A 27,361-nucleotide genomic window follows, 5' to 3' on the forward strand; every position below is an offset into this window, starting at 1 on the left:
CCGACTACTCAACAGATGGAAATCCCAGGTTTCCTAACCTGAAATGTGTGAGTGATTTCATGGGGGCAGGGGACTATTCCCAGATAAACTTCTGGGACTGCCATAGTAGTGAGGGTCAAGGCCAGGTTAGCTGCAGAGGGACTTCATATTATTTTAATGCTTCCAATACTGGGCCCCTCTCCCTGGTTGGGGATTATGACCTGCTTGATAAACAGCGGTAGGGGTAAGACAGGGATATCCTGAGCCAATAAGAATTCTTGGAAGGGTCTGAGAACTTATCTTTTCTCTTTCAGGGAATGAAAACAATTTTTAACTAATTGCTATAATTTCAAGAAACATACTTCGCCTGGTTTCCCATGAAACAGTTGGACAAATCTCATGATAATACATGAAGAAATATGTTTCTTACTGATTTCTTAAAACGGGCTGGTTTAGAACTAACATTTATTTACTCTGGACCTTTGAGGAAAAGTCAGCAGTTATACCTGCCATTCAAAAACTTGATTACCAGTGGGAGAGAGCGACTAAATTTTTCATCTCTACCTACTACACAAGTGGCTTCCGGATCATTGCTAAAACCAGTTACAGTGGTTATAGTAGCAGGCAGTGGTAGCGTATAGAACAGGTCCATTTTCTAATGGAAACCACCATGTTTTCTTGGTTGGGGCAACTGAAAAAACATTTGAGTTCTTAAATACTCTATTGATAGCCTTTCTTATAGTCCAGTTGCTACAGAACAAAGATCTTGATAGTTTATGTTAAAGTGGTTTGGCCCTCATATTATCCTTCTATAATTTTCTGCTTTGACCTCCTTTCATCTTTCCCCTTGACAGTGTTGATACTTTACTAACTTTTGTTAGTGAACTACTTGCTCATTCCCTACTAAGATTTGGTCTATCGGGGGATGGAGGGGAGGGAATAAGTCTACTCAAGAAATTAAAGCAATTATCAGCTTCCCTGGAAATTGAATTATCAGCATGTACATGAATACTTGAAACAACTGTAATACATTTCAATAGGAAACTAACGTCTAAAATAGAATATGTAATTTTATAGTCCATCACTCCTCAGAGTCTTAGAGTCAATTACCTAACTTCTGTGAACTGCTGAGACATAAAATCACTGCTTTTGTAAAAGCTAGAAAGGAGAAAAGATATTATTTAGTTCAATCCCCTCATTATTCAAGTAAGGGGACCAACACCAAAAGAAGTGAAATGACTTGCCCAAGGACAAACAATTACTTTGTGGCAGGGTTGGAATTCAAAGCTGGGAGTTCAAACTTGTGTTCTCGACATACCACTTGTTATGTCGCACATTGAGTCAGTTCTAAAGGAAAATGAATTAGGTCACAAACCAAGTAGAGCTGTATTTATGTTACTCTACTTTGATAACATTCCCATCCTTTCCCAACCCTCCCTTAAAATTACTGTGAATTTGCCTTTGTGAGATGATAAAATAAAAACCAGAAGGCCCAATTAACTGTGAGGCACTTACTCTGAAAAACTCTTTTGTCGAGCCCGAGTCCAGGGTCCCATATGCAATTTCAGTCTGCTTAGCTAAGTCTTCAGCGCTCTCTATGGGAGAAACCATCCTCTCCACAGTCAGGAAAGCAGCGAGATTGGCAGTATAGGAAGAAATTATGATCAGGGTGAAGAACCACCAAACCCCTCCAACAATGCGCCCGGAGAGTGATCTACAAAACAAAACAAAGACCAATCCAGACCCAGAGGGGCCAGGTTTCAGTTCAAGAAATCCTTATCTTTATTTCTGGAAAGAGGAGTGGTTTCAGTGTAGCTGATGAAGGAGAAAAGTAAACATAAGGGAATTAACACATCAAACAAAAGTAACACATTAACAACAACACCCCATGTCATGATGGCATATGATGATGGTACATGCATAATGCTCTTCAGGCCTATACAGGTTTGAAAGCAAGATCTTTTTTTTAATTCAGGAAAAAATATCTTTTTTTTTTTTTTTACCAGCTCCTGCTTACACATAATAATTGTACTTATCAGATTCTCCTCCTATGAGCTTTGCTGGGAACACTGGTGGAAGCCTGCTCTATTTCCTTTCCAGCCTTGCCTGTACGTTAGAATCACCAGGGATCATTAAAAAAAATTCTCATGCTCAGGCCCACCCAAGATCAATTAAATCAGAACCTGGGAGGTGGGACCCAGACACATATATTTTCTAAAGCTCGCCAAGTGATTACTATGCACAGCCAAGGCTGAGAACCGCTGATGTAAGGTGATGCCATGGGAGAAACACAGAGTCAAAAACCTTTACATATTTGAAGAGAAATGGGTAGGTGCCAATAAATGAGCACTATTTACTGTGAGTTTAATAAATTTAATAAAGACATTGCCATTTTGTGGAGTTGGTCACCAATGAGGCAAGGAGCCATAAAATAATATTTATTATCATCTTCATGTAAGTAACTAGTGGGGCTCAGGAGCTTAGCTCCAGAGATGGAAGCACTTCTCTTTTGCAAAATGAGCCTCAGCACACAGGACAGGCCTCAAATGAAGTAGGAAACTACCTGTGTAATAGGATTTGAGAGGCAGTAAAAGGTTTGTTTCCTCTATGCGCCCCCCACCCCGCCAATAACCAAAAAACCCCAAAGCATCCTCATTGCCCTGCCATAGAAATTCTTACTATTGGAATCATCCTCTGCATTTTCTTCAGGCTTGGTCAAAGTCTAAGACTTTACTTCAACAGCACCCATTATCACATTATCCTGGATTAGTCTATCCAATTAGTACAGAATGGGACAGAGGATGGGTAAGTTTTAATATGGGGAAAATTTTGTTCCTAAACTAACTGTGCAATACCTGGAATCTTCGTTAAAATGCAGATTCAGAATATCTGAGTGCTCAAGAATCTGCACTTCTTAAGCATCACGGGTGATTACAGTGGTCTGTAGACCAAACTTAGAAAAACTGTTCTTCTACATCAGTGATTCTCAACTCTGCCTGCACATTGATATCATCTGGGGAGCTTGACACAAAACAACAAAAACACATGTCTAGGCTCCACCCTAGACCAATTCAATCAGAACCTCTGGGAGTTGGGCCTAAGCAGCATTTTTTTTCCTTTTTGCTGAGGAAGATTAGCCCTCAGCTAACATATGTGCCAATCTTCCTCTATTTTGTATGTGGGTCACTACCTCAGCATGGTTGACAAGCGGTGTAGGTGTGTGCCCAGGATCCAAACCCATAAACTGGGCTGCCAAAGTGGAGTGTAGATCTTAGACACTATGCCACGGGGCTGGCCCCAGCAGCAGCATTTTTGTAAAGCTCTGGTGCAGCCATGATTGTGAGTCATGGTCCGACATCATGAGTGCTACCCAGGGAGAGGGCCTATGGGAAGTTAGGGGGCAAAGTGAGGGCATTGAATGCTCAGTGATGGGTAATGGCTTGTATTGAGGAAACTTCATCACTTTCACAATGCTGCTGAAGGCTGGCTGCAGAAATGAAAATCTGGTCCCTAGATTTTATAAAACATTGCCACGTGATCCCTAGGATGGTTCTGCTCTGTGGCAGATCTCTATCCTGGCTAGGTTATGTTCTTTCATGCCCAGAGAAGCTCCCAGGAAAGAACCCACTCTGTCATAAAGTCAAGAATACATGTGGGAGCCTGGCACATCTCCAGGCTCTGTGGGAAGAGGGCAGTTCTGGGCTGAAAACTGGCAAATCAAGTTCTTCTCTGTCTATACTCACATTTTACCACTTTAAAGTAAGTTTAAATTCCTGTGTCCCAAGATAACCATTTTTGAGCCTCTGGAAAATTCAGTTGTTTTAGATTTTACGCTTTGACCAAATAATTTTGACAGGTGTTTTGATAAATACTGTTCTTTATTGATTAACTATAATAAAAGTACTTGATTTTTTAAAAGTCTGTAATTCCTGTTGGTCCTGGATGCTTAAAACTATTCTTATTTATTTATTTCTGAACATAATTACTTTTAGCTTTTTGGATGTGAAAACCTGCTTTGCAACAGAATTTTTCTAACTGATAGTTATACTCTCTCAGGATTTTATCTGGGAACATTTCTCTTTTAATCAGAAGAGGTGAAAACATCTGGATGAGTCAGAAGGAATGTCACACTCCTGAACGCTAAAAGTGTACAGAATATTTCAATTATGAATTTGGACCTTTCATAGTCTTTCTTCATTGTTGCCATATACATTTAATTTTTTCTGGGCTGATCTGACTCTGGAAATAATTTTACTGTCTAAAAGATAAATGCTCCAAAGTAGTATCCGTAGTAATAGGGTAATAAAAATGATAACATAATAGCTAACTCTTAGTGAGCACCTCCTATGTGCCAGACTCTATTCTAATAGCTTTATACGTATCGACTCCTTTAATTCTCTATCCCTATGGTTAGGTACTATTCTACAGATAAGAAAATGGAGGAATTCCACAGATAAAGAAACCGAGTCGCAGAGAGGAGAAATAGGAAATAAATCATCTATACTTACACAACAGGAAAGAAATGCCCACTTTTTTGTATAGAATACTCATATTTTGTATAAGAAAACCTAGAATTGTGTGTAAATTATAGAAGGTGCGATTTTCCTATAAACACTGAGAAATATAGTTGCAGGAAAACCAAACATGTTTGGAAAATTATTGTTTGTTATCTGTTGTTCATTTGGAATGGAGTAGTGAATGTCATCCTTATTTGGAATGATGGAGTTTTACTGAGACCAAGGGGAAAACTGATTTTGCAGTATTTCCAGAATCATTGTTTGGTATGGGAAGGGGTACATTCTGCTGCTGTGAATACTAATAGTAGTTAATGTATTGTCTACTTGAAATGCGGAGAAAATACAGTAATTTATGGAAATTGCACTTCTGTCATTATATTGAGACTAATGGACTGTTACTGTGTCTGTATGATCTAAAATCAAGCCATAATCTGGTTATTTTGGCCACTTTAATAACTGACAGATAATCATATTGTTGATATGTATGATTCAGCTGAGACTGGCTGTTGACATGACTGAAAATAAACTTATATGCAAAATGGTCATTTTCTTGACCTCTTGTCTACATGGCTGTTGGCTTTGGCAATTACGTGGTTAATATTGTGACATGCCTGTGCGTGGAGAATTTTGGTGAATATCCACATAGAAATGGTATAATAGTATCTACAAGCCTCAGCATAGATGGAACAAGGAGCTTCCTTGGAATCAGTGTTGAATGCAGAAGCTTGCATTGAATATTCTCTCCTCAAGACAGTAGTAGCTTTGACAAAAGTCTTGGTGGAATTTCTACCACTTTCTTCCCTTGTATGGCATAGATGCCTAAATCCTTTCACTGAGAAAATGTGTAGTGGAACTCATCGAGAAGAAACTCTATAAGATTTTTTACATTTCCTTTTTCTCATTAGTGAATCTATAGCCATTTAAGCCCACATTTCACATGGAGGCTATATAAAAAGTGACTGATGGGTCAGCCCAATCACATTTTTTAAAGGATCTATTAAAACAAGACAAGACTTTATAGTTGAGTTAAAAAGACCTGTCATTTTCCAGTATCTTTCCCTCCGGTAATGCAGTTTCAAAATGTTTAACATTCATTTCAAATAGTTTTGTTGCACAAGACAGATTCTGAGATTGGCATAATGAAATGGCTGTAAAATGCTGCACATTTAGTATTTATAAAAATGCATTATAAGGAGCATATCCTACCTTTTGAAGAAATGTAAGAGGAGGAGTGAAGTTAATGAAAGTAAATTAGCAACAAGAGAAAAACAGACATAAAAACATTGCAAAATAATGAACAGTACTCTTGTTATCTGTAATCACTAGAAACTAGAGTTTCTGAGTTAATAATAAAATGTATTTTATGACCTCTGAAATGATAATCAAAGGGAGCTATGCGCTGTAACCTTCATCCTGTAAGTAAATTTTGAAATCTGCACTTTACTAGCTTCACAAGATGAAGAGCTGGAACTGCAAACTGCTACTCCTTCGCACAAACTCTTTATAATTCCTTTTTTTCCCTTCTTTCTTCCAAAGTATGCACCATTTCTACACTCCATTCAATGTTGTGTCTCTGACAGATATTTTTTTTAATGTACAGAATCAATCTTTGGCTCTTGCAGTCTTCTCTGATGGGAATAAGTAACCATCTCCCAAAGACTGAAAACTACGGCTTTCAGCCAGAAAAGTCATGAAATATTTGTAATAAAAATCCTGCTATTACATCATTAATTTATTACCACAACACTACAGCTTTGAAGTGAATTTGCAGTAGGATGAAGACACTGGTCATACATCAGCAAAGGAAAGGATATTGCTTAAAATGGAGTCCCAAATCCCTGTTGTCTTTGATCCCATTCATTTTATACCCTTCGTATCTTTTAGTCTGTTCATGCTTTCCATTTTAGAGGTGGATCTATGAGTCAACTAACGTGGACAGATCCCCTGCACTCTCCTCCAAAGTATTTGGTATCTTGAAAACTTAGGAGGAGAATAATTCCCTTGGAATAATCTGTACACAGTAATCAGGTTCAAGTTAGTGTGTTCTCTCCATTTTCTCTGTTATAATCCCCCCGACTCTTGTGTCTTCAACTTGACTAGCCCTCAGACGTCCCTGCAGCTTCAAAGAAAGTCAGCAGGGGGAGCGTTTGTCTGGAAGGACTCAGACTCCGGGCTGCTTTAATGGTTCTATCAAAGTTTTACAACTGAGATAAATTTCAGATAAAAAAAAATGCAAACTTCCTGTCAATATCAGTAAGACATTGTGGAATAATACAATCAAAATATTTGCAAGCTGTGTAATCCTTAAGGGAAGCACTGTATGGGTTCAAGAAGGAAAACTGTCTGTTTTATTTCTCATCAGAAATCAGCTATTTGGCACTGACTAAAATTTCAACTGTATTCCTAAGGAGTTTGAGGAATTAAAATGAAAATGCAATATTAACTATCAGTATTTGTTAAATCAGGATGGTTAAGGGCAGCCAGTTTAAAAATGATAATAGCTAACATTTATTGAGAACTTACTATACGACAGGCCCTGTGCTTTACAGTTTACAGAGGAGGATCTGAGGCTTGCAACTTGCCCCAGGTTACATAACAGCCAAGCAGACTGTGAATCTTGTGAGACTAACTCCAGCACCCACATACTTAACTACTATGCTCCTTCCATCTGGCCACATCCACTGCATATCTCCCACTCCCTCAATCAGGGGGAAGAGGGTTGAATGGAACCTTCTCATACCTTCTCCTGACTCCTCTCAACAAATCAGTTCATATATGGGTATAACCTCAGCTTATTACATTGATTGCCATCTGTAAAGGTGATTCAGTCTCCAGCTGAATTGTTCATTCTGAACAATTGGGGTAGTTGAAAATATCGGGCCTGATATTGACATAGACTCTTCAAGCTTCTAGGTTACTGCCAATAGCTTTATTTGATGGAAATGGAATGATGCTCAGTTTTCCTCATGATGTCTCATTGCTGATTTCCCAGTCTTTTACTTTGAGTGAACACATGCTCAGCAGCATTTTAAATGCTCACTGCCTACTTTCTTTAACAACCAGGGCAAAGATGGAGTTTCACCAGAGGTTGGGAGACTGGAAAACAGCTCTTGTGCATGAGTATGAGGAAAAGAGTGGAATTAATGCACCTTTAAATTGATAGTGGGAGGCAGTGTGTGGTAGTGGAAACAATTGTACTGCCGGCTCTTAGAACCTCTCTGACCTTGGGTTCCATCATGTTACCTCTCTGGGTACTGTTACTTTGTCTACGATATGAGACAAGCAGCTTGAAGTGGAAAGAGCTTGGGTTTTGGAGTTGGAGTTAGGTTTGAATAGTGGCTTTGCCATTAGCTGTGTGACTGGGCAAATTATTTAACCTGAGCGTCATTTTCTTCAACTTAAAAATAAGTATAATACACACCCTGTGGCAGTGTTTTGAGGATTAAAATCCATACGATAATGCAGGTAAAGTGCCCATATGCAGTGGGAGCTCAGTGAAGGTTGTTGTACCTCTGCTATCAGTAAATGAAAGCAGTTGGAGTAATTTGTCTCTGACATCTCCTCCTGCTATAATATTTGATAATTCTACTTTAAAATGTGGTCTCTTATAATTCCTTAAATTGCTTCAATTTTGAGAAAAGTCAGAATGTACAATGCATGCTCACATTCTGGGCTTTCTGGAGAATTTGCATTCCAAGTGTGGCCATTAAACAAAAATAAAGTATAATGCCGGCATTTGCGGTCAAGGCAATCATGAATCTCAGAGTGCACTATGTCATTATCAGGAATTTCTAAATCTGTTAATAGAGAAGCACATTACGGTGGGGTTTGCTGTTATACAGTTGAGCACATATAACCAATAGAGCTCTCAAGACAAGGAGAAACATGTTTCCTCCTTACTTATATATCATAAATATGCTCAGAAGTATGTACAACATTTTATCAAGAGGCTTAAAGATGTAATTTCTTTTGAAGGACACAAAAGACTGTATCGAAGGAGGGATGACCCATATGGTAGAAAATGTTCAGCCCATAAAGGTAATAATTTATTACTCAAAAGCACAATAAGAATGATACTTGTTATTATAGATCAGTGTTATTCCATAGACCATGTGCCCCATTGCTAGGTTGAGTTGTGACCAGCACTGTCAAAAAAAGAAACAGAATAGAAAATATCAGAGTGTATGGCACACTGTAAGGGTAATGTCTGGTGAAACTTTTGTTATATACATATACATGTACTGAGTTGTGATAGAAAATTTATTTCTTACTGAGGGCCATGGTCAAAAGATTTGAAAGCCATTGCTCTATATGACAGTAGCTAGTGCAGTATAATAAAATCTGTATCTTGAAAAAAGCATTTGATATATTTCAGTGCCACAAAAGAGCCACAGCTTAAATTCTGCTACAAAAAATAAAAATAAAAATCTGTTCAGCTTTTCATTTTCAAGTCATCATCTTTAAGTCATTACTTAATGAAGCAATATGCATAAATACTTCTCAAAACGAATGGCTTTTTAAGAGTCGTATCTGAGTATGCAGAGTAGTATGCAGCACTCCAGTGAGGATACCACAAATTTAGTTTTGAAAATTCACTTACAGAAATCAATAAAATCTCCAGCCTTAATGACTCTTCAGTATTGTCTCAACAAAGAATACCAGCCATGTTAAAAGTCATTCAATTATGAGATCATTCAGAAACCCTAGTCTCTTGAAGTGAACGTTTAAAAAAATAAGAAGGAAACTAGCAAAACAAATGAACTCCCAGATGATATCACAAAACGACACACATTATAAGCACAAAAGGAAGAGTGAGTGAAATAATTTGGAGAATCTGAGCAAGCAGATTGAGGGTGGCAACAAAATTTGACTTAGACAAATGAGGCTTGCCTCACAACATGTTATACTAAAAAGCTACTGAAGATGGTTACCAGTGAGTTCTACTGCAAAACTTCATTTTAAATGTTTTGTGCTCCAAGTGGATAATCTCAAAATGAAGTATGCGGTAAGAACATGGTAGGTAACCTTTGGAGTCCTGATATTCTAAATGAAAATCCCTATATAAATGGACTCCGGCCAATATTTGGAGTAATGTTCGATTTTACCAAAGCTACAACTTATTTCAGAAAAAAAATTTTTTTTCTGATTATAAAGATGTTACACTTGCTTACAATATTTTATGAGTATGAATTCACCACCATTTTTGTTTAGGTGCATTAACACTTTAAGTGGGTGAGGCCCAGGACATTCACATTTGATATTTTCAATAGCTTCACTGAGATTAAATTTGAATACCATAAAATTCACCAATGTAAGTGTATAATTAATGATTTTAGTAAATTTAGAGTGTGCAACTATCACCACAATCCAGTTCTGGAACATTTCCATTAGTCTCAAAAATTTCCTCATGCCCAATTGTAGTTAATCCTGACAGGGCGGGGACTAGGGTAAGGCAAGTGAGGTCTGTGCCCCAAGCACAAAATTTAAGGGGGTACTAAAGTCTCATTGATCAAGATAAATAACATTTTAGTGCAATATATTAACAAATCAAAATTAATGCAAAAAACCCATGATGAACAAAATATCAGAATTTTAAATAGACTGGATCTGACTCCTGTACTTGCTCTACCCTGCCTCACTTGCCTCACCCTAATCCTGGTCCTGATTAGCCCCTCTCCACTCCCTTCAAGCCCCCAGAAACCACGAACGTACTTTCTCAATGGATTTGCCTATTCTGGACAAATGGAATTATACAATATGGGATATTCAATAAATGCAATTCAATAAATGGAATCATAATATGTGGCCTTTTGTGCCTGGCTTCTTTCATTTGACATAATGTTTTAAAAGTTCATCCATGTTGTAGCATGTGTCAGTAGTCCGTTCTTTTTAATTGCAGAACAGTATTTCATTGTATGGACATGCCACATTTTGTTTATCTGTTCACTTGTTGGTGGACATTTGGGTTGTTTCTACTTTTTGACTATTATAAATAAAGCTCCTATGAACATTTGTGTATAAGTCTTTGTGTGGATATGTTTTTTTTTCCTCAGGTAAATAACTAAGAGTGGGATTGCTGTGTCATATTTTAAGTGGACGTCTGTTAGAAACTGCCAAACCATTTTCCAATTTGGCTGTAGCATTTTGCATTCACCCTACTAATGGAAGAGAGCTACAGTCGTTCCATGTCCTTGCCACCGCTTGTTGTTGTCTGTCTTTTTGATTATAGCCATTCTAGAGGATATGTAGAAGGATCTCATTGTGATTTTAATTTGTATTTCCCTAGTGACTAATGATGTTGAGCATCTTTTCATGTGATTATTAGTCACTTGCATACCTTCTTTGGGGAAATGTCTATTCAAATATTCTGTCCATTTTTGAAATTAGGTTGTTTGTCTTCTTTTTATTGAGTTGCAAGAGGTCTTTATATATTCTGGATACAAGCCCTTTATCAGACATTTGATTTGCTAAGGTTTTCTCCCAGTCTGTAGCTTGTCTTTTCATTTTCTTAATGATGTCTTTTGTAATGCAAAAGTTTTAAATTTTGATGAAGTCCAGTTTATCAATTTTTCAGATGGATTGTGCTTTTTGTGTTCTGAAAATGCTTTGTCCAATCCAAGGTCACATAGACTTCCTCTTATGTTTTCTTTGAGAAATTTTATAATTTTAGTTATAAAACTTGGGAGAGATACTACAAGGAATAATTCTAGGCAGTGTGAGAACAAAATGAAAAAGTGAGGAAACTGAAAGGGGAAGGTAGGAGAGTTTTAAAGATGAGTTCTATCTTCTTTCAAATTGTTTCTATCTCAATGAGAAATGTTTTATCTCAATTAATGAGGAAACCATACCTGTTTGATCTGATCGAGATTTAGTATTAGCTTTATCTAAATAATATCAATATTAGCTGGCAATGTTGCCTTTATCCAGAGTTCAAATGTTTGCTGTAATGTGTACAAATATACAATACCATAGAAATGCATGAAAGACATTCAAACCAACACCCAAAACACACTCACTTCATGGACACAAGCAAACGAAATGGCTCGATGATAATTTGTCACTGGGTGGAATGTTAAATGAAAGAAATCCGGACTTGAGATGGGTGAGTACCAGATGTACATGAATGGATCACGGCCATAAAATGCAAAGAGGCATTGGGTATGACACAGAAACAAACCTTGGAGAAATATCACATCCTTGCTGCATAAAGGCACCCAAGGAAAACCAAAGACTGTTAAATATTCCAAATTCATTTGGAGGATCAGGAGGGCTTTGTGGGTCACGAGGTTCTTCATTGTTATCTTCCAAGTGCCATTCGTAAGGGCTGAATCTGCTGACTAGGAAAAGAACTACACTGACTCCAATGTAAGCGAAGACGATGCACATCCAGATTTCATAAGCCAAGGGATCCAGAAATGAGAATACGCCTGGTTTTGATTTCTGAGGCTTCTTTATCATGATGGAGATGCCCAGGCTCATAAACGGCTTTGAGAAATCTATGACTTCTTCACGGACCAGCGTTATAGTGAGTGGAGCAACAGCTATATCAGCCCTCTGGAAAAAAATTTTTTTTGTCTTTTAGAAACAGTATTTCCATTGGTCATTTGCCACTTAATATACCTCATTGGTGGAAATATAAAGTCTTAAATCACTACAACCAATTGATTTGTCAACGCTTTGGTTAGAAAAGTAATAGCATTCAATGGGTTCTAAAATGTTTTAACTTGATGGTGAGTTAAGAAAAGAACACTGGCTGACCTTTTGTTCTCTGAGAAATATTGGCTTGGAGCAACTGACTCAATTTTTTTTCCTAAATTTTTTTTGCTACTTGGCAATTCAACTTGTACTCCCTTGTGACATATCACTGTTTAACTCTTGTTTTCTTATTTTAATTTTCATGCTTTTATGTCTTATCTCCCTCACTTGACTGGAAATTCTTGTGGGGTAAGCATAATAGTCTATACTTCCTACATGTGCCTCCCTCCTCACCATGAGGTGCAACAAAGGACTTACAGTACTCAGTTTAATATTTGAGTGTTCACTATTACTCTTGAATTGTTTTTTGTCTATTAAAACATAGGTTCTTTGCAGGGAGTGACTCAATCTTTTATTTTTGGTATCTATCACTGCAGCAGATCCTAAACTAAGGAAATTGTAGATGCCTAGAAAATAAGTTGTTGATTATTGAATATGATATATGCAAACATGAAAGAATTCTGCATGGGCAATAACAAGAGTAAAGTAGTTACTAGAATACATATTAATTGATATAGTAAGCCATCACATTGAGCGATAAATATCAGTGTAGCACTCACACGTATTGGATCAACAAAATAAACGTGTCAGTAGTGCAACTGCAGAATTAGCTCAGGCAAAGGCAGGCGATGTTTTTATATTAATCCCATGAAAATAGGCACTAGGAATTTCTGCACTTATTTCTTTTGTATTCCACAATTGTTCCTTTGTGACAGCAGTAGGTTTTAGTCTGGAGGCAGGCCTTAAAATGCATACCTAGAAAAATGCTTCTGACTAAGGAAAGGCTTTTGGATGGTATATCAGATATAAAGTGAAAACGCAAATTTTGATGATAATTTATTTTCTCTGTTAAATAGAGTTATGTCTCAATATCCCCACCAGTGGGGAGGGGTAGGGGAAGAGATAGAGTATGTTTTTAAAGAAATGATGTTTTACTACTTTGAATTACATATGGTGACTCAAAATAGTTAAGAAACACTTTTAAATTAATTTAAGGGGAAATACAGATAACAAATAGCCAGCTAACATTTATTCAGCGTTTACTCTTTGTGAGGCACTGTGCTAAGCACCATATATATATATATATATATATATAATCTCATTTAATTCTCACACTAACCTGGAGGTTGGTACACAATCACTCCCAAGTTAAAGAAGGAGAAACTGAGGCACTGAGAGGCTGGGATTAGAACCCTGGTCTTCAGATTTCAGAACTCACCCTCCTAACTACCATAATGTTCTAACTCCACAGATACATGCAGGTTTCTTCTATATACTACTTCTATGTACAATAATCAGCCTCAGCCAACACCTCTCAGGTTCGTTTAGTGCATATTTAAGCGCCTATTCTGTGCCAAGCACTACTTTTGGTGCTAGGGGTGAAGCAGGGAGCAAGACAGACAAAACTGACAAAAATCTTTACTCTCATGGAGGACATCCTATATCCTAGTGGAAGGTGCAGAAAGTATGCATTTAATGAAGCCAACAGCCTGCTGACTAAATCTACCTTGATGGCTCACTACTATCTCAAACTCACCATTTCTAAAATTAAATCCACCGTCTATCACTGTAAAGTTGATTCTCCTCTAAGTCTGTGAGTGAGGCTTATTTCAAACTTTCCCCAGTCCCTAATCCTTACCAGTCCTACTGTCTCTGCAGATGATCTTGCCTCATTCTTTATGGAGAAGATGGAAGCCATCTGATATGAGCTCTAGCACCTCAGTGTCCCCCTTCTCCTTCTCAACATATTGCTGTATCTTCATCCATCCCTTCTGCGATTCCCATATCATAGAAAATGAACGCTTTCCTTTTTTAAATGATTTTATTTATATTTATTTATTTATTATTATTAGTCTTTTTGCTGAGGAAGAGTGGCCCTGAGCTCATATCTGTGCCAATCTTCCTCTATTTTGTATGTGGGTCACTGCCACAGCATGGCCACTGACAAGTGGTGTAGGTCTGCACCTGGGATCTAAACCTGTAAACCAGGGCTGCTGAAGTGGAGTGCACCAAACTTAACCACTATGCAACTGGGCTGGCACCTGAACTCTTTCTTTTTAAGATTTAATCTACTTATTCCTTGTATCCCATATTCTTCTGTCTCATCTCAAAACTCAGCTCCATTTATTCTCTTTTACTAATTTTTCCTTCTCAGTCCATTCCAGTGGTTCTCAACTTGTGATTCCCTTGACTAGCAGCATCAGAGTCACTTGGGAACTTGTTAGAAATGCCAATTCTCAGGCTCCACCACAGATGTATGGAATAAGAAACTCTGTGGGGGGGCCGGTGCCTCAGGTGGCCCTCCAGGTGATTCTAATGCTTGCTGTAATTTGAAAACCATTGATTGATAGTATTCACTTAAAATCATACTCAGGTAATTCTGTTTATTGACAAACAAAAATGAAACAAAAACCACTCCTCCCACCTTTTATTGATCCTGCTACCCTCTTAACCATATGACATCTCTCCCTGTCACCATCAGTCTTCTTGTAAAAATACAACTTTACTATCTGTTGATTTTAACACCACTTTGTCCTTATACACCTGTGATCTAACTTTCGTCCCCTCCAATTTACTGAAATTGCTTCCTGAACTATATACTTGGTTATCAAATTCAAAGAACTTCCCACAGACAACCACTGCTCACGTGACACCAGTGGTCTTTTGCACTATTATACCCTTTCTTTGGCTCTTGGATACTGAAGACTGGTTTCTCCTCCTACCTCTCTGAATGTTCCTTCTCTGGCTCTTCTTCCTAGTTCTGCTCTCTCAATCGAGGTGCACCTTTGCACTTCCAGAGTCTATTTACAGGGCCTGGCTTAGGAGATAATCAATGAAGCCTTGTGGAATAAGCAAGACTCCTTTAAGGGTTCTGTCCTTCACGTTTCCCCCCCGGGTATTACTACCTATCGCTTCACCTCTCCCTTCATTGCAGCTAACTCCTGAATCGCCAGTTCCACATTTCTAACTAGAGGGGAGCCAAAGACAAATTTTATCTATTTTACCCTTTTGCCTGGGACCAAACCTGGTCATAGAAACAAAAGCTACTGAAGAGAATAGAATTGGCCAGAAAGCTAGTGGGTTTTTGTGGCAGAAAGAGTCTGAGCCAGCTAGAAAGTGCCTTGTCATGCCAAGAGAATTCACAGATAAGGCCACCTTCTATCCTTGCCAACATATTTCTGTCTCCTACTTAGAACATTCCAATACCCTACTAGTATCATTTCCCGTTTGATGTTATTTGAATTTAACTACTTAATTTAACTCGTTTTTGATCTTTTAAGTCTAAATAATTGATAGTTTGAAGAGAAATCGCCATTTCTTTGTTTTGGAAGGAAGAAATAAGAGGCATTTGTGAGAGAAAATCACTTTGGACTGAATTTAAGGGAACTGAGCTCTTTTTCAAGCAGGTAAAGAAAGGAGTTTGAGAATCTTGACACCCTTTAGGAGAAAAGAAGTAACTCGGTAACTGAAACACCCACCAGATGATAAGCACAGCTAAATACTAATAAGAGGTGGCTAGATAGACAAAGAGAGACTTCTTGTCTGGTTCCCAGGAACACGGAGCAAAAGAAGAGATTCCCAAAGGAAGCCATTCTTAGTTTGAAGTACTTTTGAAGTCACACAAGACAACGGGAAGAACCTGCTCGCCTCAGGTACTTGCCTTTTTTCCTCAGCTTGGCTTTTCTACCTTTTTTGAATTGTTTCTTTCTAAGGAGCTTTTTCAAAGAAGATGGAGCTTGATTTTTGGAGGGTGCTCATTCAATGTAGAACAGCGTTAAAGCTGTGCTCAATTAAGACTCATTGATGTGGACCTGGCTCCAAAATGAGAATTCCCCGTGCTGAACTTTAAAAAAAAACTTATTATAGATGGAAAAAGACAAAGGACTAGCAAAAGCAGGTGGAAGAAGGCTCAATCAAGAGAAAGGCAGGGAGCTACTGATCAAGCCTCAAGGACAGCCAGCTGGGTAGGAGACTTAGCACCTTCCCCCGCCTCCCATCTCTTGTATGCTTGGTGAGACCAAAGCAGCAGAACTGTCATATCAGCTCATAGCCAGCCTTGGAGAAGCCCTTGCTCTCTGCCATCACTATCCCCTCCTCCATATGAAAAGGATTTTGTGATGGTTGGTTATTTCAGAGCTCAAGACCTGCTTGGCATACTGTCTGTAGAGCAATCAACATGATTATTAAAGGAAATGGGGAGGAGCAGGTAACTAGTGTCAGAAAATACCCATTTAGCTCCCCTGCGACTGCCATAGCATGCAGATGAGGGGGAAGATCATTTTCAAGGCAAGTTAAAGATTTGGGAGGCCAACATTGAGGAAAAAGTGAAAAAGGCCACTCCCCAAATGGCATCCTTTTCCTGGTCTCTGCTGCTTATGATAGCCAGCTATGGCTGGGTTAGAGTGTTAAGAATTACTGATGGAGGGGCCGGCCTGGTGGAGCAGCGGTTGAGTTTGCACGTTCCGCTTCTCAGCGGCCTGTGGTTTGCCGGTTCAGATCCAGGGTGCGGACATGGCGCCGCTTGGCAAAAGCCATGCTGTGGTAGGCATCCCATGTATAAAATAGAGGAAGATGGGCATGGATGTTATTTCAGGGCCAGTCTTCCTCAGCAAAAAAGAGGAGGATTGGCAGTAGTTAGCTCAGGGGTCATCTTCCTCAAAAAAAAAAAAAAAGAATTATTGATGGAGCTAGAGAGTAGGTGAAATTCTGACTCAGTAGTGAAGTGCCTCACTTGAGGTGTCCTGAACCAGTCCAGCAGTCTTTTGTCCTCAAGCCTCTGCCTGTGCTTCTAGAAACAGCAGTAGGTAGGCCATTTTCAGCAACTTAGGTAGGTAAGTAGGTGGTATGAGGGTGCTCCGGGTGACAGACAAAACCCAGCGAATGGAAAGAGCTCAGGGTAAGAGTTTGGTAGTGCTTTTGCTTGTATCTTAACTACTTAATGGATTTTAATCAAGCAGCTTAAGAGTGGCTCTGTGGGCTCAGTAAACACACCAAATTAGGTTTGATTTTTCCACTCAGCGGTGGCGAACCCAGAGCAACTGCATTATTGGAGGGGATTTAGCTCGAAGGGATTTATAATTCCTTTCAGAGGTGAGTTGCCAAAGTTGTAGATTTCATAAAACTTAAAACCCAACAAATTCATACATATAGGGATGATGCAGTTAAGAGTCTGACAGGTTTAAGACAGAAATGACACTTAGTTTAAATGTTGCTTAAAAATTTTTTTTGAGGGGCCAGCCCTGTGGCCGAGTGGTTAAGTTCACGGGCTCCACTTTGGCGGCCCAGGGTTTCGCTGGTTCGGATCCTGGGCACGGACATGGCACCGCTCATCAGGCCATGCTGAGGCGGCGGCCCACATGCCACAACTAGAAGGACCTACAACTAAAATACACAACTATGTACTGGGGGAGTTTGGGGAGAAAAAAAAGAAGATTGGCAACAGTTGTTAGCTCAGGTGCCAATCTTTAAAAAAAAGTTTTTTTTGAGCGGAAAGGCTTATGTTATATCTTAAAGTATTTTTATCTGATTACCTGATACGAAACTTTTAACCCACCTGGAGACTATGCATGAGCAGGAGCTTGTCAGCCACAATTTTAAAGCACTTTCTGAAAGCAAGGAGGAGGACAGGAGAGAGGGGGTAGGCAATGTATTGGTGTGTGATGCATAAAATATTATATGTTATCCAAGAGAAGAGCCAGACATGACATGACCTCTTATTCCTTTATCAACCGTAAGGTTCTAGTAGCCTTCAGCAGACATTTCCTTTGGAAAGTTTAAATGTATTGGCGAAAAGAGTGGGACAGAATCAAGCTAGACAATAGGGTTGTAACTGCTGCATGTTGGGGGACAGGACTTAAACTGCTTTCTTGGCTGTACTCTATGGGATATTTACCATCTGCAATTGTTACGATCTGGAGAGAGGAATGAGATCTATTTAAATCTGTGCAACAACAAGCAGTGTCACAACGGGATCTCCTCGTTTCTTTATTCAGAACAGATGTCTCAGTCTGGATCTATTGGTTAGGGCTCCTTGTCCTTGGGGAGCTGAGAGAGTTAATGACAAAGTGGAGACAAAGGAGTGTCCCTGCAGCTGGGGGAAGGCCTTGTGAGACTAAATTTGGTTGGAAATATTTCCCCATTCTCTTTGCTCAGAATGGCAGACTTCCATGCGTCATTAATGCTCCTTCCTGGAGTTCATATGCATCATTTGAAAGAGAGGGGCACTTTTATCAACCCATCAGCTCTTCTGCCAAAGCCCAGTGTAATCTCCTAAAGAATAGAAGATAATATCTGGCATCTGTTACTGCACCCTTGCTTCTCTGCCTTTTAGTTGGAGGGACAGATTGACTTTCTGTCTTTCTTAATGGAAAATGAATCTATCTTAGGATAGTGACAACCTAAGAGATAATTTCCTCTAGGTAGAGAAATGTCAGTGCGACTATCATCTATAAAATTGCCATTTGTCCTGGAAGTGTGAAGGAGTCTGAGTATGCCCAGGAGATGTGACCTAAAATCAACCGTCCCCAACCCCATCTCCATCCCCAAGCTCTCTGCTCTCTTCTAAGCCGGTTGTACCGATCTGGGCAATAGTTTGTCTGGCCTTTGGCAACTCCCCCCCTCTCCTGTCTTTATCCAGTTCTAAGTGTTGGGAACATAAGGAACATGGCAGCTGCCAGATGGGAGGTGTCCTTTTGTCGATTAGCACCTCAATTTCCTTGTAGCTCTTTCCCTGACTCTCTTTTTCCGTTAGATCATATCTCCTCTCAAGGGGCAGAAACCTCCAGCTGTCTATATTGGGTTTTCAAATATTTCAAGTGATAACTAGAGATGTGTAATACTTATACTGGAGGCCACAGATAAGCAGGATGGATATCTTGGATGGAAAAGCTTATAATCCAACTAGATTGTAAGCCTTTTGAAGGCAGGTGGGGATGCCATATCTGATACAACACCGATCTTCTCATAATCAGACAAGTTTAGTAAACTGAGCCAGTGTGACCCGAGGGACAGAGCACTGGACTAGAAGTCATGAAACCTGACTTATAGTCTAAACTCTGCCAAACTGCATGATTTTGTGAGCTTGTCACAATCCCTGCTACCATTCCTGTCATTTGTATCCTACAGCAGGCTTTGGTTTCCTGGATTAACCAATGGGCAATTCTTGTGTCCAGTCCGGACTGGTCCCCATATTTACCTGTAAAATGAAAAAGTAGGCTGAAGGATGTCCAAGAGCCCTGATAGCAACAAAATGTTTTAAAATGTCCTCTTAAAACGCATGCTATTTGGGAGTCGTAAAAACTTGTCAAGTCATTTGAGCTGGGGACAATTACCAAGTGGTGATCTTATAGATATCCAGCTCAAAATCAAAACTGCTAAAAGCAGGTGGACAGTTTCAAGTCCATAATGTTCTGAAGAGCTTACATAATGGGGCACATTGTGTCCTACTGATGTTTGTTTCAAAAATAGCCTCCTTAGCGATACACGGTGCCCCAAACATCAACCTTGATTTGATTTTCTTTAGAGAAAAAAACAACTCATTTAGGAATCATCTGAAAAGGGGCTGATTGGCTTCTTTCTTCTTTGACAAATTTAATTCATTTTGACTCTTTCTTGAGACTTTATGGCAGATACCGAAATCTCCTTTGCAAAGCTTTTTTCATCTCTGCCTTTCTTCATTTTTTTCCTATTCTGATCTGTTTCACATACTAAAAACATAAAAGAAAATACCCTAAAGATAAGCAGCACCTGTCTGTGTAGTTTTCATGTTAATTGCAAGACATCGTTTCATGTTCTCTGTCCTTTTGCTTATTAAGCATTTAGGGAAATCACTGGGGGTTTTCTGCCCTTGTTTTTCTTAAGCAACTTGCAAACCACAAGAGGCTAGGCCTGTCAGAAATGAATGCCTGTGTTTTTACTTTCCTCCATTTCTATCAATGATAGAGAAGTTGAAAACTTCCCAATAATGAAAGATTAAAACTTCTAAGTAAAGATGAAGACACATTTAGCTTATGAGATCATCTGCCCTAACAGAGAGCTGTCACTCCAAGTATAAGAATGTCCATTTTTCATAGCCACACGTTTTAGAGGAGGGTGGGATTTCGCAGTCCACTCAAATGGGTTTGTTTGCTCTCAGCTTCCTGGAATCAACTTGTGTTATAACCCCAGGAAGCATCAGAAACTTGTTCTGGGTCAGAGGAGGGAGGGAGGACACTTCTGTAAGAGCCTTCCCTGGGTATTGCTTTTGTCTTTAGTAGAAAGAACTGGAGGGAAGAGATGGGAAGTCTCCTCCTGGAGAATTTTTACCTATTCAGCAGTAGAGAGATGGCTTCTAAATTGCTAAACAAATAAGAGACTCTGTAGTTCTCAAGTTCCCTCATTCACGCATACACAAATTGAAAAGAGGAAGAGAATGTGGAAATTGAGTGCTGTACAGAGGACATGCCAGAGAAGAAACCAAAACCCAGTGAGAAAGCGAGTCTTTGTCTGAACAGTGTTAGGAAACCTGCCTTGCTCCACATCACTGTGTCTAATATCCTGCTCAATGCCAGGAGGGCACTGAGCTATTTACAGTGTGACAGGTTTTCTTTTGAGACACTAGAGAGCTCTGGCTATTGCGTGACAACAGGCTGGCAGAGCTCATGTCAGTTACTCTGGCCGACTAGAAACTGATACCCTAAATTCCTTGCCATGCCTCTGTGATCAAGCACTCTTCTCCCCAATATGGTTAAGGCAACAAGGGCCTTTGCAATAAATTTAAACTATCTTTTCAGATGGGATGGGTCTGAAACAACACTTTGGCTGTTGAGCATTATAGGGCAATGGTTAAAGAACACGGACTTCATAGTCAGAGACCTGGATTCAAATCATTGTGTCACTACAAACTGTTTGGTCTTGCCATGAGACTTCATTTCTCTAGGCTTTAATTTTCTCACCTATAGAATGATATTAATAATGGCATCTCCCGTGGAGGTATGTTATAAGGATTATGTTACATAATGCCTGTAAAACACTTAGCACAGTGTCTGCCAACTCGGAAATATGCAGCAAATAGCAGCTTATAATAATAATAAAAATATTATAAGATTACCTCCTACCATGAACTCAATTTAATGAATATTAAATTCTGGGCTGGGCATTACTGCATACCAGGCATTCATTCATTAGAACAAAAAGTGAGTATCTACTATATACCAGGTAATGTGCTAAGAACAGGGGAGAGCTGTGAATGAGTGAGGACCTCTTGGAACCTGAGTGTTGGGGAGATGAGGGACAGGAAACAGAAGACGACTTGATCACTAGCTCATAAAGTGAGAGGTTAGAGTTGTGTCAAGATGGTTCAGAGCTTCTTAGGGTCCTCAGAAAGCACAACAGATGCTCTGACTCTTGCTTAGCCCCCTCTCTCTGATGTTAGAAATTCTTCTCTTTCTTATAACTGGGTTCACTTGAATCTCATCTGCAACTCAGCCCTGCCCCAGTTCCCAGGACCAACCTTGACCCAAGACAGGAGATAACTGGCTCCAGCCCCATAGCTGGGGGCTGAGGTTCAAATTGCCTTGCTGCTTCTCTGACTGGAGGATGGTGCCCTAGTTTTGATACTTGAGGTCCAGTCTCATTTTAAGCCTTAATTCCCTTTCCGTGGCCTTATTTTTAGAAATGAGCTTCTGCCTTTGTGCTTGTTCCTGAGGACCTGTTCTGCAAACTTATTTAGCGACCCCAGTACTATCTTACGATTGGAGAGCTATACCTTAATCTTGCTGACTCCCATCTCAAGCACTAAAATCCTTATCCTGAACCTCAGTCCAACAGATAACTTGGATGTTTGCTTTTTGCCAGCTTCTTCTCAGTATATCCACCTCCTAGATTCCTCTATCTTCCCCTAACCTGTTGTCTAGACAGGGACTGGTCATTGCAAGTAATCCTTGTCTGTTAGAACTAAACCTTTGCCGCCACTACTTGCACTTGGGTTGATTCTCTAGTGACTAACCACCCAATGGGCAGTTCTTATGCACAGTTCTGCTTGTCTTCATATGCCTCACTGGGTGGCCCAAGATCTGATATTCCTAATCAGAGGCTAAAACCTTTTAGAGTTAAGCCGCTGAGGAGCTCTGAAGATACTGCTGTACCTCCTTTTAAAAGGCCTGATTATCAGTATAATTCCTTTGTACTTGGCCCATGGGCAAGCCATTGACAGAGTCATTCTGTTCATTCATTCATTCAGCAAGTATTTATTGAACTTCTATTATGTGTCAGGTTCTGGGATACTGAAATGAATCAGATATGGCTTCTATCCTCAAGGAGTTTATAGCCTAGTTGGGGCAGCTGACCTTGTAAATAGATAATTATAATACAGTTTCAAAAGTACTATAAGAAAGCAAAAAGTACCATAAGGAAGCAAAAAGCAGGGGCACCTAACCAGACTGCAGGTGGATAAATGGGATTAAGGAAGGCTTTCTGAAAGAGATGATAGCTCTGAGTTCTGGAGGACTGGTAACTGGTGTTAGCTGGTTGAAGAGAGGCAAAGGCACTTCCAGGCATGCCTTAAGTGAGAGCTAGGCACCTTCAGGTAACAGCACACACCTTGCTATAGCTGGGACATTGAGGGTGAAGGGGAAAGAGAACAAGATGAAGCTAGAGAGATAGGCAGATGCCAGATTATGAAGTGCCTTATTTGCCATGCTAAGGAATTTGAATTTTATCCTGATTTTTAAAGTAGGAAATTACAATAATTTGGAGATCTGATTTGCCAGAGTAAGAGCAGAGGCAGGGGAACCAGTTAAATGACTGACAGATGATAAGATCCATAACTATGATGATGATGGTGGTAATGAAGAGTGTGTCTGGATTTGAGACATAAGAGTAGAATTGATAGGACATGGTGACTGACGAGATATGAGGGGAGCAATTAGGAAAGATAACTGGGTTGCTTAGGCAATGAGGTGGGCGGTGATTCTGCTACCTGAGAGAGTGAACACAGAAGGAACAGATTTTCAATAGAGGGCAGGCTGTACTTAATATTGCCAAATACAGTTCCCTGATTCTACTTTTCTTTTAGGAGAATAATTCTGTTGCTCAGAGAATGCTATTGACAAGTTACCTTTACAGAATTCAACTGTAGAAGAAAGCGTTTTTCTTATAGACCATAGGAAAACTATACAATTGGATGAGTATTGCACTTGGAAATTAAATCCTCTGAATTCTTTGTTAATTGAAAGGCATAGAAATAGATGAAAATAGAGTTGAAAAAAATCTTACCCCATAGACAAGTTCCCCAACCATGCCGTTCCATATTTTAGTCTCTGGATCCCTTGCACCATATTTCCCGTCGCCGACAATGGACAATTTGTATTTGATCCTTACGTGTTTGGCTATTTCATAGGCTAAGTCTACACAATAGCCTTCATATCGCTCATTTCCTTCCAGTTGCTCATGGTTCTTCTTATACATTACGTATGGTGATTCCTTTGGGACCAGAAGGAAGAGCAAATGATTACTCCTATACATTTTTCTAAGTGATGATAAACATAGTAATGAAATTCCCCCCCCCCCCCCCACCCTGTGGCTATTGAGGTTTGGTGTGTGAAAAGAGCCTTTAAAAATTTTTGCGTGATAAGCAGAAGAGCCTCAATCAACTATTCATTGGCCTACACATTCTTTGGAGTCCTTAACTGATGATTTAAAGAAATAGAGAAGGATTTAAATTCTTTCTGAGAGTTTGAAAGAAGGACAAGTTTTTATCTGTAAAGTCTTTGATTTAGTCAAATTGGGCAGAGGTAGTTCTCTTAGTTACATGAAGGTGAACTGCCTTTGATTTCTCCAGATTTACTATGTAGGAACCACAGCCAGCCCAGGGAAGCCCAAGGAAGCACTGTGGTCTTTGTGAGGTTAGGGGCTATGGCTTATTCATCATTATATCAGGGCCTAGTACAGTACTTAGGATGAAGTGAGCATTTGATATGTATATTTAAATGAAAGGTAAACTTCAGCTGAATCTTCATTCAATTAATCAGTTTCAAACCTAGTGGAATACTCATTTTTAATCTGGGTTTGTACTCCATTCAGTAAAAACATACCAGCTTTTAGAAAAACATTTTAAAAGAAAATGAGAATACTACCCCAAATTTCAACAGGGCTTTGAATTTTTCAGAAAAGCTTTACATGGTGAATATTGCCTTGAAATGGTCTATGACATAGGCAGGAGATTATTATTATACCCATTCCATAAATTAAAAAAAAACACAACCTGAGGCTCAGAGAAGTTGTGTCTTTCACAGTTAAACACAGGTTAGTAGTAGACCTCATATTACAACCCTAATCTACTCTCTCCTCCACACAACAGTGTTTCCCCCACAATGGAGAATTGGATTTCAAAGTATCAGTCCCATAGTTGGGGGGAGGGAGTAAAGAGAATGACATCTGAAACTCTTCTGAATTCCTATTTTTTCTCTTTTTTTTAGATGATATGCTGTTCATCATCATGCAAGATACTCTGAGAGATTCCAAAGCTGACCTGTTGGAAGTTTTCACTGCTTGAATTTGAGGTCTTTCCTACTGGCTGAATAATGCTTTTCAGATGACAGAAGCCTTGCTGTACAGAAAGCCCACCTACCTTCTCTCCATACTTACCAGAATGGTAGTCACCACGATGGTCCGGTTCTCTGAGGATGCACTGTCATTGCTGATTTGCTGATCTGAGAAAGGCACAAACCTTTCATACTCATTCCAGTAGCCAGCCTAGAAAGAGGAGACATTTGACCTGGTTGCCTATTTTTCACTCAAGAAGTGCTACATAAGATTCAAGCGTTATTGTGGAATGAAACTTTTTTTAGTCGCTTGAGTTTTACAAGGATTGACCTCCTCTCTCCCTCTGTCTTGCCACCTTGACCAGGACTCCAACACACACACACACACACACACACACACACACACACACACACACACACACAGATATGCTTGTTCCTTCATCCTGAGGGTTCCCATCCCCATCTCACTTTTAATTGATATTTTGTAAAATAACTTATCCCACTGTAGCATAATCAGTCTTTTTTTTCTTTAAACTCATATAGCAGAAAAATACTTTGCTTTGAACTATAGGAAAGCTGGGATGTGGGGGTGGGAAACCAATGAGTAACCTGTAGAAATGAACAAGATAATTTACATTTTGAGATTTTATAAAATGGCTACTAAATCCCCTAACTCAATAGTTGAGTTCATGCCTAACTCAACTATTACTATGATAGAAGAAAGGTGGTCATTATAAAATTGAGCTGTAGCGAAAGGTAGTTTGTCCAGAGTCCTTTTGGTGGGTGAACTGGCAAAGTGGAGAGATATCTACTTTCCAATTCTTTTGCTAAAACCGTATGTACCTTGATAGCTTCTGTTTAAATAACAACATGCTGTAAAATTTGTGATTCCTTCCCTTTATTGTAGGGAGCTGTTAATAATTCTTGAGTCTACCACTTTTATAGGGCGAGCCTCAGAGGGAAATACTCCTTTAAAATGTGTAGATGGAACACTGATTACAAAACTACTCTGCAGCATATCTACACTATTCACTGAATGGAAAGGCAAAAATGATGTGTGGGAATCTGCATTTTGTGTTTCCTAACACCTGTTTTCTTGCATCTGAAGGCTCTCACTTTCTGAGAGAGTTTTTCTTTGGATATCTGTTTTGGTTACTTACTTTTCGAGAGCCAGTGACTTTCATTTCATACACATCGATGGTATAATTTGTCCTACGTCCATAAGTGTCAAATTGGATGTTTCCAGTCATTCCTTGTACTTGCACCTGGTAGAAAGGGAAAATGTAAAATTTCAAAATAATACCACATTATTCCCTTTCAGCTCTCTGCGATGAAGTCTGTTGACAGTTTTTGGAATCTTGGAGAACTTTTATCTTGAGTCATTGAGCTTTATATTCACCAGATCAAGTCTATACAGATTTTCATTTCCTCCCCAGTATTTTCTAGGTATGCCTTTTAGTTATGAAGCTTTGAGTGGGTGGGATAGGCAGTTACCTATATGATACAGTGAGGGCTCTACCACCACTTTTTCAAGCGCCTGAAATTTCCACCATTAGTCTCTTCTTAAGGGAGTAGCCTGAAGTATATTTTTAACTAGAGTAATGCATTCTTTTTTTTTTTTTAAAGATTTTTTATTTTTTTCCTTTTTCTCCCCAAAGCCCCCCAGTACATAGTTGTATATTCTTCGTTGTGGGTCCTCCTAGTTGTGGCATGTGGGACGCTGCCTCAGCGTGGTTTGATGAGCAGTGCCATGTCCGCGCCCAGGATTCGAACCAACGAAACACTGGGCCGCCTGCAGCGGAGTGCGCGAACTTAACCACTCGGCCACGGGGCCAGCCCCAAGTAATGCATTCTTTTAAGCCATGAATTCCTTGGAGGCTGTGGCTATGTCTTATTTTAGTCTTCCCAATATCTGAACATAAGCTGGTTTCAATAACATGGACTCTGGAGCTCCTAGATTCATATCCTAGCTTCATCACCTACTGACTGTATGACCTGATGATGCTCCTTAACGCTTTTGTACCTCGGTGTCCTAATTTGTAAAATGGGAAATCTTAGTGGTACCTATCCCTCAGAGTTGTTGGGAGGATTAAATGACTTATACCTATGTATTTCTTAGAACAGTGTCTGACACATAGTAAGTATTGCAATACAGCTAGCTATATTAATAATTATAATTATTAATCAAAATGAATTTAGTTCTGTTTCTTGAGAGGGATGTTTCACATTTGCTAGCTATCACAGTAACAGGGATGAGTTTCTCCTTATTTAACACATACCCAGCTACAGAGGTAGCAGAGAGCTAGGCCAGGGGGCGCTAATCCATAGACAGATGAACTTTCTTAAGTCTAAGGAATCAGGACTATGGAGTACTAGATAAGAAAGCTAGGGGTAGTGAATGGCCTGGACACCTATTTGGGATTCCAAATGCAGATTCATATATGCCACAATTTTTCCTGGGTCTAGGCCCAGTATTATGAACTAAAAGAGGCCATCTCTGCTGAGTGGAGATATTTCATTACCTACTTTACAGTTCAGGGACACTGCATGAAAGACCCCCTATAAATATGTCATTATTGTTATTCACTT

The 27,361-nt window shown here is 39.4% G+C and overlaps 1 protein-coding gene across 1 annotated transcript in view; it reads right to left on the reverse strand.

The window, feature by feature from the left end:
• The window catches only part of GRIA3 (glutamate ionotropic receptor AMPA type subunit 3), a 271,547-nt gene that overhangs the window by 55,225 nt on the left and 188,961 nt on the right, over nt 1-27,361 (reverse strand). Inside the window, exons 8-12 of the mRNA XM_046673901.1 lie at nt 25,933-26,037; nt 24,876-24,983; nt 23,505-23,711; nt 11,674-12,050; nt 1,495-1,693 (exon numbers count right to left, since the gene is read on the reverse strand). Coding sequence (XP_046529857.1) covers nt 1,495-1,693; nt 11,674-12,050; nt 23,505-23,711; nt 24,876-24,983; nt 25,933-26,037 — 996 coding nt within the window. The remainder of the gene's footprint in view (nt 1-1,494; nt 1,694-11,673; nt 12,051-23,504; nt 23,712-24,875; nt 24,984-25,932; nt 26,038-27,361) is intronic.

This window comes from Equus quagga, chromosome 10, assembly GCF_021613505.1.
Source record: "Equus quagga isolate Etosha38 chromosome 10, UCLA_HA_Equagga_1.0, whole genome shotgun sequence".
NCBI lineage: Eukaryota > Metazoa > Chordata > Mammalia > Perissodactyla > Equidae > Equus > Equus quagga.